General features: G+C 35.7%; 1 protein-coding gene across 1 annotated transcript in view; it reads right to left on the reverse strand.

The window, feature by feature from the left end:
• LOC132787723 (uncharacterized) overlaps positions 1–24099 on the reverse strand; it is a 78857-nt gene that overhangs the window by 14189 nt on the left and 40569 nt on the right. Inside the window, exon 6 of the mRNA XM_060795002.1 lies at positions 23229–23360. Within this exon, the coding sequence (XP_060650985.1) occupies positions 23229–23360 (132 nt within the window). The remainder of the gene's footprint in view (positions 1–23228; positions 23361–24099) is intronic.

Here is a 24099-nt window from a genome sequence, read left to right on the forward strand (position 1 = left end):
TAGTGTGACCAGCTTACGGTTGGTCAAGAATCTTTTGAACAAACTGGTAAATTTTTTTGAGTTGGATCACTTTGGATCACTTTTTTCATATTGGTACATTTACAATATGCCTAGTCTAGTATTTAAATTTTTCATAAAATTTTAAGTTTTTTTTAACAAATGGCTCTCTTCCACCAGACATAAATTTTGTATCAGTTCGAAATTGAACCATGACTAGCACTGGAAAATATCGCATACAGTCGATTTGCGATGTTTTGTGTCAATTGAGAAAATATGTATGCGCCAATGTAAGGTCCTTCACTACGTAAACAGTTATATATTGTGAATCACAATTTATGATTCAGCCAAATTACTAAGGGAAAGAACTTTCCATAGTACCACTAATGAAAACCTTTGAAAATTTATACAATGGTGATCCTGTATTACCAAATAAATTAGAATTTAAGACACTAAATAACATAATGTATTGCAAGGAATTGATTGATTGTAAAGATCTTCACTATGTTTGGTCTACAAAAGACTGTTCATTTTTAAAAATTAACTAAGATAGTTTAAAATTTGGTATATTATTATTCAAGTGAAAGTTCTGGTTTTTCTTTCTTTCTGTTTGAAAAGTATAATTGATTAAATAAAAGTTCTGTTTTTGTTTTCTTTTATATATGTAGTAAATACTATACTGAAAAAATGAAATATGAAATAATAAAAGATAATTTAAAAAAAAACGTTAACAAAATATAGTTATAAAAAATACCAAAAAAAATTGGTGGTAAATTTTTGCTAAAATTGGTTCATTTTTTCAAAATTTTGGTACACAAAATTTTTTTGAAGTGGCAACCGTGGGTACAACCCATACCGCCTTGCCAAAAATTAATAATTGCATTGAGGTTAGTTTCTCATATATTTCAGTTATATTTATTATGTATAGTATGTATTATAGTTATGTTACATTCTATTAGTATTAAATTATATTACGATTTAGTAATATCAGAGTCAGAACTATTGTCGAAGGAAAAATTAAAAATGGTTTTCTGTATTTCCATTCTGCATAATAATTTTTTCATCGGATCCATTTTCCGCATATACGGTATTAGGCAATCAAAAAACAAGCAAGAAAGCTACAGTCAAGTGTGCTCGACTGTGAGATTCCCTCTACCCATTTTGAATAAAAGCAATATTATTCTCAAAATATACCGAACATACTACAAAAATACTAAAAATGTACCAATATATTTGGTATTGACGGCCAAAGCAACTGAGACCCTTAGTAAGTAGGCGTTATTGCCCATACAAAAGTATTTCTCTATTAACATCGAAAATTTTTTATGTGATCGCAACCAAATTTTCAGGAACTATAACTACTATAGTTATTATTGTATATACTAAACTCTAGCTTTTTAATTACGCTTGTTATTCTATTTTTTTGATTTGCGGGGGCGGAAGTGGGCGTGGCAAAAATTTGAAACAAACTTGATCTGCGTGCAAACAACAAATGCTGTCGAAAAAAATAATAGCTCAATCTCTTATAGTCTCTGAGATCCAGTGTTTCATACGCACAGACACACAGACGGACATGGCTATATCGTCTCGGCTGTTGACGCTGATCAAGAATATATATATGTCGCAGTGTGATTCCCAGTAAATGTAGCATTCTGGTAATTTGGGAATTCGGGGAATTTCCTGCTTCTGCTTGACTCGTTGATATTGAGCGAAAGCACGGCAGCAGAGGCAGAGACGCTCTGCTGCTGAGTGAGGTTCGATGGTAAGATACCAAGAGTCTTGAGTAAGACAGAGATGGCTGTATACGCTCGACTTGAGTGAGTTTATGACGTGAGTGCGTATGCAATAGTCAGTTGAGCTTGGGTATTCGAACCAAACGGAACTCGCTGTGCAGCTGCGTAAATCAATAAAAGCATCAAGGTGGATAACATACCCTTGTCGCCGACCGACATACCCTTGCCGCCGACATATACTTTATAGGGTCGGAGATGCCTCCTTCTACCTGTTACATACATTTCCTGCCGGCACAAAGTTATAATACCCTTCTACCCTATGGGTAGCGGGTATAAAAATCGTTGGGGTTACGTTAACCAATCTTTTTATATTTATTTTTAAAGTAACGAGCGTAAGCATTTACAAATTCTTAGTTGGATAAAACAAGTGAAAAGCGTACCCGATATATTAATAAAGTTAAAAACTATCCACAGAAGTTGCATGAAAGCATGAAAAAGCAGTTGAGAGAATGAGAAAACGCCGCTTAACATTGACAAACAACAAAAATTGTTCTTAGACCGAAGAAAACAGCAAGAAAAGGAACGTAAAGGGCTAAAAGATTATAGAGAAAAGAAGAAAAGAGAAGCTGAAAACAAGGAAGAGCTGAAAGAGTATCATTGTTAACAAACTATGGGAAAGGCTATAAGAAAAGCTGAACGAGCATTGCCAACCGATTCAATAAAAACAAGTAAGAAAGCTACAGTCGAGTGTACTCGACTGTGAGATACCCGCTACCCATTTTGAATAAAATAAATATAATTTGCGGTATTTTCTCAAAATATACCGAATGTACTGCAAAAATACTAAAAATATACCAAATGGTATATTTGGTATATCGACATAGTACCGCATTCAAAATATACCATAGACGGCACAATATACCAGATTGTCAGCCAAAGCAACTAAGACCCCTAGTAAGTAGGCGTTTTTGCCCATAAAAAAATATTTCTCTGATCGCAACCAAATTTTCAGAAATCATAACTACTATAGTAGTTATTATATATACCAAAATTCGGAACTCTAGCTTTAAAATTACGCTTGTTATTCGATTTTTTTGTTTTGCGGGGGCGGACGTGGGCGTGGCAAAAATTTGAAACAAACTTGATCTGCGTGCAAACATAACAAATGTTGTCGAAAAAAAATTATAGCTCTATCTCTTATAGTCTCTGAGATCTAGGTGTTCATACGGACGGACGGACAGACACACAGACGGACAGACGGACATGGCTATATCGTCTCGGCTGTTGACGCTGATCAAGAATATATATACTTTATAGGGTCGGAGATGCCTCCTTCTACCTGTTACATACATTTCCTGCCGGCACAAAGTTATAATACCCTTCTACCCTATGGGTAGCGGGTATAAAAATTGAGATTATTAAACCATTGTTTAATATAATAAGTATGAAAAGCCAAAAAATGTGAATAACAACAATGCTAAAAAGGTTAACTTGGATTAGGAAAAAAGGACATTTTATTACCAAGCCAGCCAAGAAGGGCACTATCATTGTTGATGGAGAAATAGTTGCTAAGAGTTTTAGGTTGGTAATCGTAGCAGAAGCCTACGAAACGTACAAAAAGGAGTTAATCGAAGAACGTGAAAGCCGGACAACATTTCTCGAAAATCGACCTAAACATGTCCAACTTTCGACTAAAATGTATGTGTATGTGTCTATCATGCCAACTTTAATTTTCTAATGAATGCTTGTGCAACAGTTATCAAGATTCTTCCCAAAACGTTCGAAAGTTTTTTGGAATTAACTTGTTGCAATATTAAGAGCGAAATGTGTATGACCAACACATGCGATAATTGTGAAACAGAAGTAAAATCTATTTGTTCCATTACAATAAATGAAAAAATTGGATAAAATCGTGAAATGGCACTGCAGTGCACTAGAGAAAATTTGAAGAACAGAATAACGCTGACGTATTCTGTTGCTCCGCTTTCAGATTTATTCCATGAATAAGAAGTTCAGCTGCCACTTTTAAAAACACACTTTTCCGTATGACGAAATCAGCAAAATTATTTTGAATCCACTAGAAAAAACATCAAGCCTGGTGAACTCACCATACAAATGGATTTCGCGGAAAATCATAGGCTACTGCGTCAATACGAAGTTCAAAGTACGCACTTTATCTACAAGCAAGTATTTATTTTTAATTGCGTCGCTTGAATGTGTGAAAAACTTATGTCGTTTGCAGTAATAAGCGATAGCTTAAGTCACAGCAAAATAGATATGTACATTTTGATTAATACAATTGTTGAATAAATTAAAGACCAACATGGCAATTTTAAAAAAATTATGCCATTTTCGGACGGAAGTAGCTGCCAATTTAAAAACAAATTTATTTTTTGGAGCTTAGCCGATTTAAAGACCAACCTCGGGTGTAAATCAATTCAGTGGAATTACTTCGCAACTTCCTTATTATTATTACTTATTACTTATTACTTATTACTTATTACTTATTACTTATTACTTACTACTTACTACTTATTACTTATTACTTATTACTTATTACTTATTACTTATTACTTATTACTTATTACTTATTACTTATTACTTATTACTTATTACTTATTACTTATTACTTATTACTTATTACTTATTACTTATTACTTATTACTTATTACTTATTACTTATTACTTATTACTTATTACTTATTACTTATTACTTATGACTTATTACTTATTACTTATTACTTATTACTTATTACTTATTATTGTACTTATTACTTATTATTTATTACTTATTACTTATTACTTATTACTTATTACATGCGACCGCATGTTTTTTGCCAATATTATGAAAATTAAATCTCGATAAGATCCAAAATTTACACTAATCAAAGAGCTAAACAAATGCTATCGAAAAGCATAAAAAGTTTCAGGAAACTTTCGTTTTCAATTTTTTTTAATTTAACGTGCGAATGTACGTTCGCGACCCGTGGAAATGCCCATATATGTTTAGTAAACTCGAATAAAAAGCGTAATTTTAATGCTAGAGTTGCGATCCTACTTCCAGTTAGGAACACTACACTAGCTAATCACACTACCCCTATACCACAGGTGAACAAAACTTTTTATTGAGCTCGGATTAATCGCAATGACGAAAATCAAGGAATTCACTAAAAACGTTAGCGCTAGTGTTACGACATTAAAAGGTGAGTAGGCGGCCCGCGATCCCGCAAAGAAGCAAGTCGTCACTTTTAATCGTACCAACAGTAAAAATGAACTTAAAAAAGCGATGATTTAGTTTTGGCGACATACGAGCTGAAAGTCGACGATTGGCCAGAGGTCAAAAGCTTAGCTCTGCACGATGCCGACAAAAGAGACCTTCGGACCTTAGAGCATTAACTCAGTAGATTGACTCAGGACGAATTCTATTGAAGGTGAATAACGATTTTTCATCTCTACTAAATTGTTTGAGGGATGGGCTTTAATCATGACTATACGAAATTACTCGTAGTGCACAACGGAAGAAACTTAACTTAACTTAAACTATTTGCCTAGAGCTAGGCCCTAGGGCTTATAGAGGCCCAATTCGAAATCTACACTGACACAGGTGTCATCTTCCAAATGTTGCAAAACATTCAAATACTATCGACACTCAAACCAAGTGTGTTAGGACCAATTCCGATACCTAACTATTCATGCGAAATATTAAACATCGATATGTTCAATTGGGTGAAAAAGATATACATCAGTTGTAAAGAGAGAGTTCAGCAGAGAGTGCAGCTAACAGCAATGGGAGAAAATCTTCAACAAACAAGTCCAAGCAATGAATCCGCGGCTAAGAACCGTAGGTACAAGAATATAGGAATATGACTATAAAGACAATATCGTGCAAGATTTTCCATAATTCTGATATTAGACAAATCGGCTTGACATAGAAAGCAGTAAAACGATTTCGCCCTCAAACTTTCACACAAAAAAAATTATACACATTGCACACATTAAATAGATTATAAACAAGTACACATTTTTAATATAAGATAAATACATTGAAATACACTATATTTATCTAATACTATCCGCACCTATCATTACAAATATGAAAGCTACAGTCGACTGTGTTCGACTGTGAGACACACGCTAGCCATTTTGAATAAAAGCAAAATCTTGCGGTATTATTTTGAAAATATACCACAAAAATACTTTTAAAAATATGCCAAACAGTCGAAAAGCTCTATATCTTATAGTCTCTGGGTCTAGGTGCTTATACGGGCACTGCTCGTCTCGGCTGTTGATGCTGATCAAGAATATATAATATATACTTTATAGGGTCGAAGATGCCTCCTTATGCCATTTGCATTCATTTCCTGCCGGCAAAAAAGTTATAACACCATTCTACCCTATGGTTAGCGGATATAATAGCTCTTATTGCCGCCCCAATACAACAAGCACGGCTTTGGCTCAAACCACGGGAACCCTTATCTTGAAGAAATTCCCTTTCGACAGGGTTGTTGACTTGAACAAAATACAATGCCTCATCAATGAAGTATCCAAGGACGCAGATATGACATCTGCATCAGGACATCAGGATAATGCACGACTCAAGGAAGAATTTTAAGATGGTAACAAGCTAACTTCCACCAAAGGAATTCCAAGGGCCCGTGACATCACCACAGACGTGACGACGATTGAGCCGGCCAAGGCTCACTCAGATCTTGCTACCGCCCTCCTTCTCCGCACTGACTGTTGGCTAAGCATTAAATTGCTGCCACAGTGCATTGCGGTAGCGGGCAAGTGCATCAGCAGTCACATTGCAAACGTCATCGGCGCTACAAATATTGCGAAATGGGAGCGAACGCTGTAGACAATGTATACAAGACATATTAATTCCTAACCCGGATGCAAATTACCCCTGCAAATTTTGTGTCGATCGAATCAAAAACTTGGAAGTTATTTACAAAACATTGCTCCATACGGCCCTTTTCTCTATTTCCTATAGAGCTCTGCAGAGCACAAATCAGTGTTCGAAAACGGGAGGTTCTCTGAAAAAAATGCAAAATTGCGCCAATTGTGCGGAAAAACGCAGAATAAGACAATTATTGAGCTCAGAGAAGCTGGGTCCAGTGATTTGAGATATTAAAAAAAATTGGTGCCCATTGCTTTAAATCGTTTGCCCAGGAAAAAATTTTTTTTGACCACCCTTAATTTCAAAAATATGAGAAAATTTTTTTTTCGAAAATTCAAAAATTTTTTTGCGGAAATCGCTTTAAAATCGTTTGCCCATCTTTTAGTTTTTCGAAAAAAAATTTCGTTTTCGAAATTTTAAAAATTTTGACATTTTTTCGGCACGAATGACTCAAAATCGATCGCCCACACCACGAAATTATGAAAATTAAAACTCTACAACGGTAGCCTTAAGTTTTTTCAAGTCCGCCCATATCCCAGAATCTCAAAATTTTGAAAAATATGAAAGTTTTCAACTTTTTTGATTGCCCATACAAATTCATCGTTTGCCCAAGTTTCAAAGTCACAAATTTTTGCCAAATTTCAAAATTTTTCAATTTTTTTTTACTTTTTCAGACTGCCCATTCGCTATTTTCGTTGCCCACCCTTTAGAATTTCAAAATTTTGCCGAATTCCAAAAATTTTCATACTTTGTATACCCGCTACCCATAGGGAAGAAGGGTATTATAACTTTGTGCCGGCAGGAAATGTATGTAACAGGTAGAAGGAGGCATCTCCGACCCTATAAAGTATATATATTCTTGATCAGCGTCAACAGCCGAGACGATCTAGCCATGTCCGTCTGTCTGTCTGTCCGTCTGTGTGTCTGTCCGTATGAACACCTAGATCTCAGAGACTATAAGAGATAGAGCTATAATTTTTTTTCGGCAGCATTTGTTATGTTTGCACGCAGATCAAGTTTGTTTCAAATTTTTACCACGCCCCCTTCCGCCCCCGCAAATCAAAAAAATCGAATAACAAGCCTATAGTCTCTGAGATCCAGTGTTTCATACGCACAGACACACAGACGGACATGGCTATATCGTCTCGGCTGTTGACGCTGATCAAGAATATATATATGTCGCAGTGTGATTCCCAGTAAATGTAGCATTCTGGTAATTTGGGAATTCGGGGAATTCCCTGCTTCTGCTTGACTCGTTGATATTGAGCGAAAGCACGGCAGCAGAGGCAGAGACGCTCTGCTGCTGAGTGAGGTTCGATGGTAAGATACCAAGAGTCTTGAGTAAGACAGAGATGGCTGTATACGCTCGACTTGAGTGAGTTTATGACGTGAGCGCGTATGCAATAGTCAGTTGAGCTTGGGTATTCGAACCAAACGGAACTCGCTGTGCAGCTGCGTAAATCAATAAAAGCATCAAGATGGATAACATACCCTTGTCGCCGACCGACATACCCTTGCCGCCGACATCATAAGTGGGATCTGCTTTGCCTACTGCTCATGCCACCGATCCGTATTTGTCAGCATTGGAGCTACAAAACCGCAACCTACTGGAAATCATCAAAAACATGCAGACACCAAGGGCAGCGCCAGCCGAATGGAAAAGCGTCATATGTGACTTTTCCAAAATTCAATCCTGACATCGCTGGAGCGGATGCTTCCTCTTGGTGTTCAACAGTTGATCTAATTTTTGCGGTTAACGTGCTCGAGGGTAGCAACCTGGTGATCGCCCTAAGAAAAAGGCACTAGAAGGCTGCGCAGTGGCTTTCCCAAATTTGCTTTGCCGGCATCACTTGGGCGCAGTTCAAGGAGCTGTTTATACAACGCTTTATTGGAATTGAGACTTCTGCCGCCATGCTATTAAATGTTCTGAATGGTCGACCAAAGCCGGATGAGGGCTGCGCTGAATACGGCAGCCGTATTGTGACGCTACTTATGTCAAAATGGAAAGCCAAGGATTTGGAAGAAATAGCGGTTTCCGTGACTCTGGCTCACATGGCGCAAATAGACAACAAGTTGACGCGCTGGGTTTTTACAAACAACGTGAAACTCGCTACAACAGCAGTTACACGCGCACTCTTTCAAAAAGCGCAGTATGGACGACGATTCAACAGGCTCGGAGCGCAAGAAGTTCAAGTTTCCGACACCGATGAAATGCAATTATTGTGGAAAGGCTGGCCATAAATACACCGAATGTCGTGCTCGCTTGGAGAAGGGCCAGAGCAAAGGCAAAATCCGCCGTGGATAAATTTAAGGGAAAAAGAATAAATAACATTGTAAAACTTAACGGTATAAGTAATGATGCCATTTGTAGTACTCAGCAAGTATTATGTAATATGAATATTGAACAATACTGCTTTTAAATTTTGTTACACGTAATTATGGATAAGTATCTGAAATACGATGTGTTGGTTGGTCGAGAAATCCTTAGCCAGGGCTTTGGAGTAACAATAGACGCCGACAATTTCCAAAATTTATAAAACGAAAAGGGAAGATGTTTTGACTGTAACTGATTACAGAGATATTATAAATGCTGACATTGATTTAGTCGAATCCGATAAAATGCTCTTAACAAATATCCTAAAGTGTTACTCTGATTGGTTTATCAGCGGTATTCCAAAAAACTCGAGTCTCGACAGGGCAGTTAGAAATTAATTTAATAGATCCACTAAAGACAGTACAACGACGTCCTTACAGGCTAAGCGAGGAAGAAAAAAAACATGTGCGCTGTAAAATTGATGAATTATTGAAAGCAAATGTTGTTAAAGAAGAAAAACGGCACTAATCGTCTTTGTGTGGACTATAGGATATTAAATGAGAATACCGTTGCTGATAGGTATCCGTTGCCTCTTATCGCAGACCAGATTGCCATTCTTCGCGGTGCCAAATATTTCTCGTGCTTAGATATGGGCAGTGGTTTCTATCAAATTCCAGTACATGAAAATTCAATAGAGCGAACCGCGTTTGTAACGCCAGAAGGGCAGTACGAGTTTTTGACCATGCCTTTTGGCTTGAAAAATGCACCTTCTGTGTTCCAGAGGGCCATAATAAGCATTAGGAACTCTAGCAAACACATATTGATGATGTGTTTGTTATAGTCGAAACCAAAGAAGAGGCGTTGGAACGGTTGCATACTGTACTCGAAACATTAAGTAATGCCGGATTTTCGTTTAATGTTACTAAGTACTCCTTTCTTAAAACTCGTATAGAGTATCTGGGGTTCGAAATAAGCAACGGGGAAATTAGGCCAAACGCACGCCAGATAAAAGCATTGATTGATTTACCGCCTCCACAATCTGTGTCGCAGTTACGACAATTTATTGGATTGGCCTCATATTTCAGACAGTTCGTTCGGAGACGCTTAAGCCTTTGTATCACCTAACGTCAAAGAAAATTGCAACTTTCGCTTGGCAACAAGACCACGAGCAAATACGAGTTAAAATCATATCTGTGTTGACACAGGCACCCGTTTTGATCATATTCGACCCGCAATACGCAATTGAGTTGCACACTGACGCCAGTTCAATTGGCTATGGAGCTATACTATTGCACAAAATTGATAACAAACCCCCCCATGTCGTTGAGTATTTTAGTAAATGCACGTCTCCTGCCGAGCCTAAATATCATTCTTATGAATTAGAGACGCTAGCGGTAGTTAACGGTATCCGACATTTCCGCCATTACTTGCAGGGACGTAAATTTGTCGTATATACAGACTGCAATTCTTTGAAGGCTAGTCGCACAAAACTCGACTTAACGCCGAGGGTACATATGTAGGTGGTGGGCATTTTTGCAATCGTTTGACTTTGACTTAGAGTACAGAAAGGGTGAACGAATGGCGCACGTAGATTGTCTATCTCGGAATCCAGTGCCTGAGAAAAATAATGATCAAAATAAAATACCTGAGGAAAATAGTGTTCAGAATAAAATACCTGAGAAACGAATAAATTTGACTGAGGTAGGTAACCGACAACTGGTTAATTTCGGAGCAACAGCGTGATAGTGAGATTTTAGATATATCAACTAAATTAAGAAATAATGAATTACCAGATAATTTAGATAAAACCTATGAATTACGAAAATGTATTTTGCATAGGAAAATACAGCGAAATGGTAAAACTAAATGTCTACCGGTAATTTCAAGGTCATTTAGATGGGCAATTATCAATCATGTCCACGAATCAATAATGCATTTGGGATGGGAAAAGACATTAGATAAGGTTTATAGCTATTATTGGTTTGAAAACATGTCAAAATATGTGCGTCGGTTCGTAGAAAACTGTATCAATTGTAAACTATCGATGCCACCCGTAGGTAAAGTGCAGGCAGAGTTACATTCTATTCCCAAAATAGATATACCGTGGCACACGGTACATATTGACATAACAGGAAAATTGAGTGGTAAAAAAATGACTTAAAAGAATACGTTATTGTCTTAATAGACGCATTTACAAAATTTGTTTATTTTTACCACACTTTGAAAATAGATACGGAAAGTTGTGTTAAGGCCGTAAGATCAGTTGTTTCCTTATTTGGCTTACCTACCCGAATTATAGCGGATCAAGGTCGTTGTTTTGCAAGTTCAGATTTTCGTGAGTTTTGTTCCTCTCAAAAAATAAATTTGCATTTAATTGCCACCGGTGCGAGTAGGGCCAATGGTCAGGTTGAGCGAGTAATGAGTACACACAAAAGTATGTTGACGGCTGTGGAAACCGGTCAGAGATCGTGGCAGGATGCGTTGGCCGAGGTGCAATTGGCAATGAATTGTACGGCGAATAGAGTAACTAAGTTTAGCCCATTAGAATTGTTAATTGGTAAGGAAGCTAGACCTTTTTGGCTTACTACCAATAGATGAAAAAGTTGATGACAAAATAGACAGAGAAAATCTAAGAAAACAAGCCAAACAAAATATGGAAGACGGTGCACGATATGATAAGCGCAGGTTTGATAGTAATAAGGGGAAAATTATTAAACATAGTTTAGGCGATCACGTATTGATTAAGAATGAGGAGCGTCATCAAACTAAGCTTGACCCTAAATTTAAAGGGCCGTTTGAGATTGTCAAAATACTAGATGGAGATAGATATCTGTTAAAGTCCTTAACAAGTAAGCGAACTTACAAAAACTCCCATGAATTCTTAAGAGCTTTGCCGAATAATGAGCTAATACGCGAAGATAGAGACGGCACGATGGAAGATGCGTCTGACAATTAAGAAAGAGAATCATAAATAAAAAAAAAAAAGTGTTAAAGAACTACACTAATGTTATTGTAATGTGTTAAAGGAACTACACAAATGTTAAAAAGTGTTAAAGGAACTACACTAATGTTATATTGTAAGATGTGTTACAGGAATTACACAATTTTTAAAATGTGACAAAGGAAATGCACAAATGTTTTATTTTACAAAAGAGAATAATGTTATTAAAGAATAACTAAATGAATTAATAAGATTATGTTTAATTGAAGAAATTTAATGAATACAGATGATTTGATATTTATATAAGTGATTTTTATTTTGAAAGCTTTTGTCCAATACATGAAATAAAAATATCTGTTTAAAAATAAAGAAAAGTTTAAAGTGAAATTGAGTCTCGTGGTATTGAATAACTAAACACACGAGGACGTGTGATAGGTCAGGAAGGCCGTGTCGCAGTGTGATTCCCAGTAAATGAAGCATTCTGGTAATTTGGGAATTCGGGGAATTCCCTGCTTCTGCTTGACTCGTTGATATTGAGCGAAAGCACGGCAGCAGAGGCAGAGACGCTCTGCTGCTGAGTGAGGTTCGATGGTAAGATACCAAGAGTCTTGAGTAAGACAGAGATGGCTGTATACGCTCGACTTGAGTGAGTTTATGACGTGAGTGCGTATGCAATAGTCAGTTGAGCTTGGGTATTCGAACCAAACGGAACTCACTGTGCAGCTGCGTAAATCAATAAAAGCATCAAGATGGATAACATACCCTTGTCGCCGACCGACATACCCTTGCCGCCGACATATACTTTATAGGGTCGGAGATGCCTCCTTCTACCTGTTACATACATTTCCTGCCGGCACAAAGTTATAATACCCTTCTACCCTATGGGTAGCGGGTATAAAAATCGTTGGGGTTACGTTAACCAATCTTTTTATATTTATTTTTAAAGTAACGAGCGTAAGCATTTACAAATTCTTAGTTGGATAAAACAAGTGAAAAGCGTACCCGATATATTAATAAAGTTAAAAACTATCCACAGAAGTTGCATGAAAGCATGAAAAAGCAGTTGAGAGAATGAGAAAACGCCGCTTAACATTGACAAACAACAAAAATTGTTCTTAGACCGAAGAAAACAGCAAGAAAAGGAACGTAAAGGGCTAAAAGATTATAGAGAAAAGAAGAAAAGAGAAGCTGAAAACAAGGAAGAGCTGAAAGAGTATCATTGTTAACAAACTATGGGAAAGGCTATAAGAAAAGCTGAACGAGCATTGCCAACCGATTCAATAAAAAAATTGAGATTATTAAACCATTGTTTAATATAATAAGTATGAAAAGCCAAAAAATGTGAATAACAACAATGCTAAAAAGGTTAACTTGGATTGGGAAAAAAGGACATTTTATTACCAAGCCAGCCAAGAAGGGCACTATCATTGTTGATGGAGAAATAGTTGCTAAGAGTTTTAGGTTGGTAATCGTAGCAGAAGCCTACGAAACGTACAAAAAGGAGTTAATCGAAGAACGTGAAAGCCGGACAACATTTCTCGAAAATCGACCTAAACATGTCCAACTTTCGACTAAAATGTATGTGTATGTGTCTATCATGCCAACTTTAATTTTCTAATGAATGCTTGTGCAACAGTTATCAAGATTCTTCCCAAAACGTTCGAAAGTTTTTTGGAATTAACTTGTTGCAATATTAAGAGCGAAATGTGTATGACCAACACATGCGATAATTGTGAAACAGATGTAAAATCTATTTGTTCCATTACAATAAATGAAAAAATTGGATAAAATCGTGAAATGGCACTGCAGTGCACTAGAGAAAATTTGAAGAACAGAATAACGCTGACGTATTCTGTTGCTCCGCTTTCAGATTTATTCCATGAATAAGAAGTTCAGCTGCCACTTTTAAAAACACACTTTTCCGTATGACGAAATCAGCAAAATTATTTTGAATCCACTAGAAAAAACATCAAGCCTGGTGAACTCACCATACAAATGGATTTCGCGGAAAATCATAGGCTACTGTGTCAAAACGAAGTTCAAAGTACGCACTTTATCTACAAGCAAGTATTTATTTTTAATTGCGTCGCTTGATTGTGTGAAAACTTATTTCGTTTGCAGTAATAAGCGATAGCTTAAGTCACAGCAAAATAGATATGTACATTTTGATTAATACAATTGTTGAATAAATTAAAGACCAACATGGCAATTTAAAAAAAATTATGCTATTTTCGGACGGAAGTAGCTGCCAATTTAAAAACAAATTTTTGGAGCTTAGCCGATTTAAGGACCAACCTCGGGTGTAAATCAATTCAGTGGAATTACTTCGCAACTTCCTTATTATTATTACTTATTACTTATTACTTACTACTTATTACTTATTACTTATTACTTATTACTTATTACTTATTACTTATTACTTATTACTTATTACTTATTACTTATTACTTATTACTTATTACTTATTACTTATTACTTATTACTTATTACTTATTACTTATTACTTATTACTTATTACTTATTACTTATTACTTATTACTTATTACTTATTACTTATTATTGTACTTATTACTTATTATTGTACTTATTACTTATTATTTATTACTTATTACTTATTACTTATTACTTATTACTTATTACTTATTACTTATTACTTATTACTTATTACTTATTATTGTACTTATTACTTATTATTGTACTTATTACTTATTATTTATTACTTATTACTTATTACTTATTACTTATTACTTATTACTTATTACTTATTACTTATTACTTATTACTTATTACTTATTATTGTACTTATTACTTATTATTTATTACTTATTACTTATTACTTATGACTTATTACTTATTACTTATTATTGTACTTATTACTTATTACTTATTACTTATTACATGCGACCGCATGTTTTTTGCCAATATTATGAAAATTAAATCTCGATAAGATCCAAAATTTACACTAATCAAAGAGCTAAACAAATGCTATCGAAAAGCATAAAAAGTTTCAGGAAACTTTCGTTTTCAATTTTTTTTTAATTTAACGTGCGAATGTACGTTCGCGACCCGTGGAAATGCCCATATATGTTTAGTAAACTCGAATAAAAAGCGTAATTTTAATGCTAGAGTTGCGATCCTACTTCCAGTTAGGATCTACAACAACACAAAACCAATAAAGAGCCACTCTAATCTCAACACTAGCTAATCACACTACCCCTATACCACAGGTGAACAAAACTTTTTATATCGTTGTCTATTGTAAGTCAAACCTGAAAAGTATAATTGAGCTCGGGTTAATCGCAATGACGAAAATCAAGGAATTCACTAAAAACGTTAGCGCTAGTGTAACGACATTAAAAGGTGAGTAGGCGGCCCGCGATCCCGCAAAGAAGCAAGTCGTCACTTTAAATCGTACCAACAGTAAAAATGAACTAAAAAAGCGATGATTTAGTTTTAGCGACATACGAGCTGAAAGTCGACGATTGGCCAGAGGTCAAAAGCTTAGCTCTGCACGACGCCGACAAAAGAGACCTTCGGACCTTAGAGCATTAACTCAGTAGATTGACTCAGGACGAATTCTATTGAAGGTGAATAACGATTTTTCATCTCTACTAAATTGTTTGAGGGATGGGCTTTAATCATGACTATACGAAATTACTCGTAGTGCACAACGGAAGAAACTTAACTTAACTTAAACTATTTGCCTAGAGCTAGGCCCTAGGGCTTATAGAGGCCCAATTCGAAATCTACACTGACACAGGTGTCATCTTCCAAATGTTGCAAAACATTCAAATACTATCGACACTCAAACCAAGTGTGTTAGGACCAATTCCGATACCTAACTATTCATGCGAAATATTAAACATCGATATGTTCAATTGGGTGAAAAAGATATACATCAGTTGTAAAGAGAGAGTTCAGCAGAGAGTGCAGCTAACAGCAATGGAAGAAAATCTTCAACAAACAAGTCCAAGCAATGAATCCGCGGCTAAGAACCGTAGGTACAAGAATATAGGAATATGACTATAAAGACAATATCGTGCAAGATTTTCCATAATTCTGATATTAGACAAATCGGCTTGACATAGAAAGCAGTAAAACGATTTCGCCCTCAAACTTTCACACAAAAAAAATTATACACATTGCACACATTAAATAGATTATAAACAAGTACACATTTTTAATATAAGATAAATACATTGAAATACACTATATTTATCTAATACTATCCGCACCTATCATTACAAATATGAAAGCTACAGTCGACTGTGTTCGACTGTGAGACACACGCTAGCCATTTTGAATAAAAGTAAAATCTTGCGGTATTATTTTGAAAATATACCACAAAAATACTTTTAAAAATATGCCAAACAGTCGAAAAGCTCTATATCTTATAGTCTCTGGGTCTAGGTGCTTATACGGGCACTGCTCGACTCGGCTGTTGACGCTGATCAAGAATATATAATATTAACTTTATAGGGTCGAAGATGCCTCTTTATGCCATTTACCAGTGTTTAAAAAACTGCAGTCGAAGTAGCAGAAGTCGAAATATTTTTGCTTTTCACTGCTTCGACTGCGAGCGACTTCCGAGAATGAACAGTTTCTTCTGCTTCTGCTTCTGAAAAAATCAGAAGTCGCAGTCGAAGCAAAAGCAGAAAACGATCGCCGACGAAAAGCGAATCAGCAGCAGCAGACGCCGTGTAAAAAATTTTGATTTTGCTTTGCTGCTGCTTTCGCGAAGCAACGCAAGTCGAAGCAGCAGCGACTGCTCGACTTCTGCAAGTCGAAGCAGCAGCGACTGCTCGACTTCTGCAAGTCGCCAGCAGCAGCAGTCGCCGTTTGAAAATTTTTTATTTTTCTTTGCTGCTGCTTTCGATTCTGCAAGTCGCTACATGTCACAGTCGCGACTACTGTCGAAACTACTGTCGCGTCTGAATTTTTCTGCTTAAACTGTTTGATTCTTGATTCTTGTGCATCAGTGTCAATTGAAGCAAGATCGATACAGGAGCTTAATTGTTTAACTATGGCGCAAAGTAATATTTGGATGTATTTTGAAAATAACGTTGATGAAGGCATAGCTATATGTAAAACATGTAAAAATAAACTCAAAAATAATAGACTTTCAAATTTAAAAACACATTTACTTAATTTACACAAAATAAATTTAAATGCTGCAAGTGTTGAGCAGTTAGAAACTTCGTCGTCGTCAAATTCCTCCATGAAATTAAAAAAAACTATTAGAAAAAAAAAAATAAAAATTGAAGTGAATAAAAAACAACTGCTGAGGTCATATATTGGATTGGTGACAGAAGACAGCATTCCTTTCAATGTCTTAAATTCCGAAAATATGCGAAATATTCTTGACCCAATTTGTGATGGACTCAAAGCCGCTGACGGAAAAAAATTACGTTAAATGCATCAAACTGCAAAAAAACTTTGCAAACAGTGGCAAACAACATAAAAGCGCATATAACCACTGAAGTGGCAAATAAATTATTGTCTCTAAAAATAGACAGTGCCACGCGGCTGACAAGAAACATTTTTGGCATAAGTGCTCAATATATTGGATCAGCTCAAATAAAATCCCTTATATTAGGCATGGTAGAGCTTAAAGGTGTTGGATCGAGCACAGCCAAAAATCTCGCCGCTGAAGTGCTTAAAGTCCTGAGCAAATATAATATAAACTTAAGCCAAATAGTGTCAATTACATCCGACAATGGTGCCAACATGCTTAAGACAACAAATATATTATCATTTGTTTTTGATGAAAATCTTGCCGAGGACGACCAGTATTGTTCAAACGATGAATATTTAAAAATAATTGAAAATATCGAAAAAGTGCCAAATTTGTTAATAGGAAATATTCAAGTTTGCCGTTGTGCTGCACATACAGCTCAACTGGTTGCTCTCGATGTCACCAAATCGCCGGATATGTTAAAATACCTATTTAACTGTCGCAACATGATGAAATTTATAAGAAAAACTTCAAATGGATTTCGCGAAATATTCGAGCTAAAACAGCTAAAAATGCCGCAACTAGATTGTCCGACCAGATGGGGATCCACCTACACGATGCTAAAGGATTTGTTAGTGGCCAAAGATGAATTAACGGAAATTGAGTCAACTGAAAAAAAAATCGAAGAAGACAATTTTGAAGTGGATGCATCGTTGTGGGATTTTATTGAAAACTATTGCTTAGTTTTCAGTCCATTGCAGAAAACAATAAAAAAATTTCAAGAAGAGCAACTGCATTATAGAAATTTTTACGCCCAATGGCTTAAATTAAAAATTTGCACTGAAAAAATTGTAAATGACACACGATATGACAAGAACTATTGGCGAAAAGATTTTGAGCTCTATTGAAAGGCGATCTAAAATATTATTAAATAATAATTATCTTATTTCGTGTTTGTTTTTGGATCCTCGTTTCCAGCATACACTAACACCACAACAAAAAAATGATGCAGTGAATCATTTAAAATCAATATGGGACAGAATAAATGACATAAATTCTAGTGGACAGTTATGCTCAACACCAAATTCGGGCTCACAACAATCTGTGAACCATTTTTTTGATGAAGAAGATGAATTATTAAACGCGTACTTAGAGCAAGGGATCCAAACGGAAGTCAGTAGTACATTCGACGTCTAATCAAAGATTGAGAATCTTCAACTTCCTTTCCAAAGAATCGATGCAGACGTTCTCACATTTTGGAAAGGAAAGCAGTGCACTGACCAAGAGCTATATGCACTAAGTAATGTTTGCTTTGCTGTTCCACCAACTCAGGTACATACATACATATATACAAATATTTTAATAAATTAATGTTCACAGATTCATAAATACAAATGTTTTCTAACAGGTGACGATTGAACGAGCATTTTCGACGTTAAGACTTGTACTTACTGATTACCGAAATCGACTAAGTCAGGAAGTACTTGAGAATATACTGCTGGTCAAATTGAATCCAAGCTTTCTGGACTCAGCGATTGACAGCTTATCTCTTTTTCAAGATGACGAAGATTTGGAAACTTTATTTTGAATAATGATGTACATATATAATGAATAATAATATTTTATGAAAAAAATGAATTAAAAAAGAATCAAATTGCCAAATTGTTTAATTTATCAGAATACAGGTGGAGCGAAAAACAGCATAAGCAGCAAAGTAAATCTCGACAGCAGTCGCGACTGTGACATGTAGCGTCTTGCAGAATCGAAAGCAGCAGCAAAGAAAAATCAAAAATTTTCAAACGGCGACTGCTGCTGCTGGCGACTTGCAGAAGTCGAGCAGTCGCTGCTGCTTCGACTTGCGTTGCTTCGCGAAAGCAAAATCAAAATTTTTTACACGGCGTCTGCTGCTGCTGATTCGCTTTTCGTCGGCGATCGTTTTCTGCTTTTGCTTCGACTGCGACTTCTGATTTTTTCAGAAGCAGAAGCAGAAGCAGAAGCAGAAGCAAAATCACATGAAATGAAACTTGCTGCAGTTTTTTAAACACTGCCATTTACATTCATTTCCTGCCGGCACAAAGTTATAACACCATTCTACCCTATGGTTAGCGGATATAATAGCTCTTATTGCCGCCCCAATACAACAAGCACGGCTTTGGCTCAAACCACGGGAACCCTTATCTTGAAGAAATTCCCTTTCGACAGGGTTGTTGACTTGAACAAAATACAATGCCTCATCAAGTATCCAAGGACGCAGATATGACATCTGCATCAGGACATCAGGATAATGCACGACCTCAAGGAAGAATTTTAGGATGGTAACAAGCTAACTTCCACCAAAGGAATTCCAAGGGCCCGTGACATCACCACAGACGTGACGACGATTGAGCCGGCCAAGGCTCACTCAGATCTTGCTACCGCCCTCCTTCTCCGCACTGACTGTTGGCTAAGCATTAAATTGCTGCCACAGTGCATTGCGGTAGCGGGCAAGTGCATCAGCAGTCACATTGCAAACGTCATCGGCGCTACAAATATTGCGAAATGGGAGCGAACGCTGTAGACAATGTATACAAGACATATTAATTCCTAACCCGGATGCAAATTACCCCTGCAAATTTTGTGTCGATCGAATCAAAAACTTGGAAGTTATTTACAAAACATTGCTCCATACGGCCCTTTTTTCTATTTCCTATAGAGCTCTGCAGAGCACAAATCAGTGTTCGAAAACGGGAGGTTCTCTGAAGAAAATGCAAATTGCGCCAATTGTGCGGAAAAACGCAGAATAAGACAACTATTGAGCTCAGAGAAGCTGGGTCCAGTGATTTGAGATATCCAAAAAAAAAATTGGTGCCCATTTCTTTAAATCGTTTGCCCAGGAAAAATTTTTTTTGCCCACCCTTAATTTCAAAATTATGAAAAAATGTTTTTTTTCGAAAATTCAAAAATTTTTTTTTCAAAATTTTTTAGAGGAAATCGCTTTAAAATCGTTTGCCCATGTTTGCCCATCTTTTAGTTTTTCGAAAAAAAATTTCGTTTTCGAAATTTTGAAATTTTAAAAATTTTGACATTTTTTCGGCACGAATGACTCAAAATCGATCGCCCACACCACGAAATTATGAAAACTAAAACTCTACAACGGTAGCCTCAAGTTTTTTCAAGTCCGCCCATATCTCAGAATCTCAAAATATTGAAAAATATGAAAGTTTTCAACTTTTTTGATTACCCATACAAATTCATTTCAAAGTCACAAAATTTTGCCAAATTTCAAAATTTTTCAAATTTGTTGGACTTTTTCAGATTGCCCATTCGCTATTTTCGTTTGCCCACCCTTTAGAATTTCAAAATTTTGCCGAATTCCAAAAATTTTCATACGGTTTTGATTTCAAAATATTGAAATTTGGCAAAAATGTGAGACTTTGAAACTTGGGCAAACGATGAATTTGTTTGGGCAACAGGCTGAAATCAAAAAAGTATGAAAATTTTTGGAATTCGGCAAAATTTTGAAATTCTAAGGGGTGGGCAAACGAAAATAGCGAATGGGCAGTCTGAAAAAGTCAAAAAATATTTGAAAAATTTTGAAATTTGGCAAAATTTTGAGACTTTGAAACTTGGGCAAACGATGAATTTATATGGGCAACAGGCTGAAATCAAAAAAGTATGAACATTTTTGGAATTCGTCAAAATTTTGAAATTCTAAAGGGTGGGCAAACGAAAATAGCGAATGGGCAGTCTGAAAAAGTAAAAAAAATTTGAAAAATTTTGAAATTTGGCAAAAATTTGAGACTTTGAAACTTGGGCAAACGATGAATTTGTTTGGGCAACAGGCTGAAATCAAAAAAGTATGAACATTTTTGGAATTCGGCAAAATTTTGAAATTCTAAAGGGTGGGCAAACGAAAATAGCGAATGGGCAGTCTGAAAAAGTCAAAAAAATTTGAAAAATTTTGAAATTTGGCAAAAATTTGAGACTTTGAAACTTGGGCAAACGATGAATTTGTATGGGCAACAGGCTGAAATCAAAAAAGTATGAAATTTTTTTAAATAAAGCAAAATTTTGAAATTCTAAAGTGTGGGCAAACGAAAATAGCGAATGGGCAGTCTGAAAAAGTCAAAAAAATTTGAAAAATTTTGAAATTTGGCAAAAATTTGTGACTTTGAAACTTGGGGAAACGATGAATTTGTATGGGCAACAGGCTGAAATCAAAAAAGTATGAAAATTTTTGGAATTCGGCAAAATTTTGAAATTCTAAAGGGTGGGCAAACAAAAATAGCGAATGGGCAGTCTGAAAAAGTAAAAAAAATTTGAAAAATATTGAAATTTGGCAAAAATTTGAGACTTTGAAACTTGGGCAAACGATGAATTTGTATGGGCAATCAAAAAAGTTGAAAACCTTCATATTTTTCAAAATTTTGAAATTCTGAGATATGGACAGACTTGAAAACACTTGAGGCTACCGTTGTAGAGTTTTAGTTTCCATAATTTCGAGGTGTGGGCGATCGAGTTTGAGTCATTCATGCCAAAAAAATGTCAAAATTTTTCAAAACTCAAAATTTCGAAAACGAAAATTTTTTCGAAAAACTAAAAGATGGGCTAACATGGGCAAACGATTTTAAAGCGATTTCCGTAAAAAAAAATTTGAAAAAAAAAATTTTTGAATTTTTAAAAATAAAAATTTTTTCATAATTTTGAAACTAAGGGTGGGCAAAAAAAAATTTTCCCTGGGCAAACGATTTAAAGCAATAGGCACCAATTTTTATACCCGCTACCCATAGAGTAGAAGGGTATTATAACTTTGTGCCGGCAGGAAATGTATGTATGTAACAGGTAGAAGGAGGCATCTCCGACCCTATAAAGTATATATGTATATTCTTGATCAGCGTCAACAGCCGAGACGATATAGCCATGTCCGTCTGTGTGTCTGTCCGTATGAAACACTGGATCTCAGAAACTATAAGAGATAGAGCTATAATTTTTTTCGACAGCATTTGTTATGTTTGCACGCAGATCAAGTTTGTTTCAAATTTTTGCCACGTCCACTTCCGCACCCGCAAATCAAAAAAATCGAATAACAAGACTAATTTTAAAGCTAGAGTTTCGAATTTTGGTATATACAATAATTACTATAGTAATTATGATTCCTGAAAATTTGGTTGCGATCAGATAAAAATTGTGGAAGTTATTAAAGAAATACTTTTGTATGGGCAAAAACGCCTACTTACTAGGGGTCTGAGTTGCTTTGGCCGATAATCTGATATTGTGCTGTCTATGGTATATTTTGAATGGTGTACTATATCGATATACCAAACATACCATTTGGTATATTTTTAAGTACTTTCGGTATATTTTGAAAATGATACCGCAATATTTTCCCTTTATTAAAAGTGGGTAGCGGGTATCTCACAGTTTCTTACTTGTTTTTGATTAGCTCAATTCACTGGACCCTGCTTCTCTGAGCTCAACTATTGATATATTCAAAATCCTTTCCAATGTTGAAAATTGTTCCTCAAAATGCACCTTAAAGAAGCATTAATAAAATGACAAAATGCGCAAATAAACACCCCAATATGAACAACACACAAAAGAACTGTTAAATTTTAATATTTTAAGTATGAGCCATAACAGTTTGATGTTTTGTTAATACAATATTCATAAAATTTTTCTAATTGGTACACTTTTAAAAAACGCCTAAATGCAAGATACTAAAGTGGTCAAATGCCCCATAGTGCAAGGTACGGAACTGGGCAAAATTTAACTTATATTACTTTGATTTAATTAGGGAATAATATGTAGCTTATTTGTTTCTTTTTTAAGTTGGGCATAGAAAACTCAACATATTTATATTGGCAGACGCGCAAATTATGTACTTATACTTATTTATGAAATATACTTACGTCGCGTAATTTGGCAATATCCTCGTCGAGAGAACGCTTTCTTCGTCGAATTTCATCATTACCATCACTTGTTTCAATCGTTTCTGTAGCTTCCATAGGTAGCATCATCAAATTATTGCTTTCGTCTTTATTCTAAAAATAATTTTTTGAGATATTAATTAGTAGATGTAATTAACAGACATAAGGGGGCATCTCTGACCCCATTAAGTATATGTACATACATATATGCTTGAACTGCTACCCATTGGATATAAGGGTATTATAACTTTGTGCCTTCAGGAAATATATGTAACAGGTAGAAGAAGACCCCATAAATTATACAAATTCTTGATCAGTGTCAAAAGTCGAGACGATATAGCCGTGTCCATCTGTCCGGCGAGCACTGGGGGAAATATCCTGCGGCGGGTCAAGTCCACATCAGTTGCAACAATACTGTCTCGAATAACAATTCGAGGTCCATGCGCATGGATGCCGTGGTCTTAGCCGACTCGGACCAAGACTTGGCCTCGCCAACGGCGATTTGGCCTCGCTAACGGCATTTAATACAAATTTTCAAATTTAAAAAAGAGTTGATATTTTTTCACAAGTCGATAACAGATGCTATGATTAGATTTATCGAAGCTTTTTAAAACCTCTACGATCAGCTGATCATCAGCTGTGAACGAACAAACACACCATATGATTTTGATGATGTGTATCTCATAAAACGTGGTGGTAATTCAGTGTATTAACAACGAGCCCGGATTTGCGTACACCTGTCTTTCGTGGAGTCGAACTTACTGGATTCAAGTGTATTCAGTGTAACACTTTTAAACGCAATGCTTCACAGTTGGTTTCAATGCCTTATTAGTTTCTTCCGACCCTTTGATAA

Source organism: Drosophila nasuta, chromosome 2R (genome assembly GCF_023558535.2).
Source record: "Drosophila nasuta strain 15112-1781.00 chromosome 2R, ASM2355853v1, whole genome shotgun sequence".
In the NCBI taxonomy this organism is placed as follows: domain Eukaryota; kingdom Metazoa; phylum Arthropoda; class Insecta; order Diptera; family Drosophilidae; genus Drosophila; species Drosophila nasuta.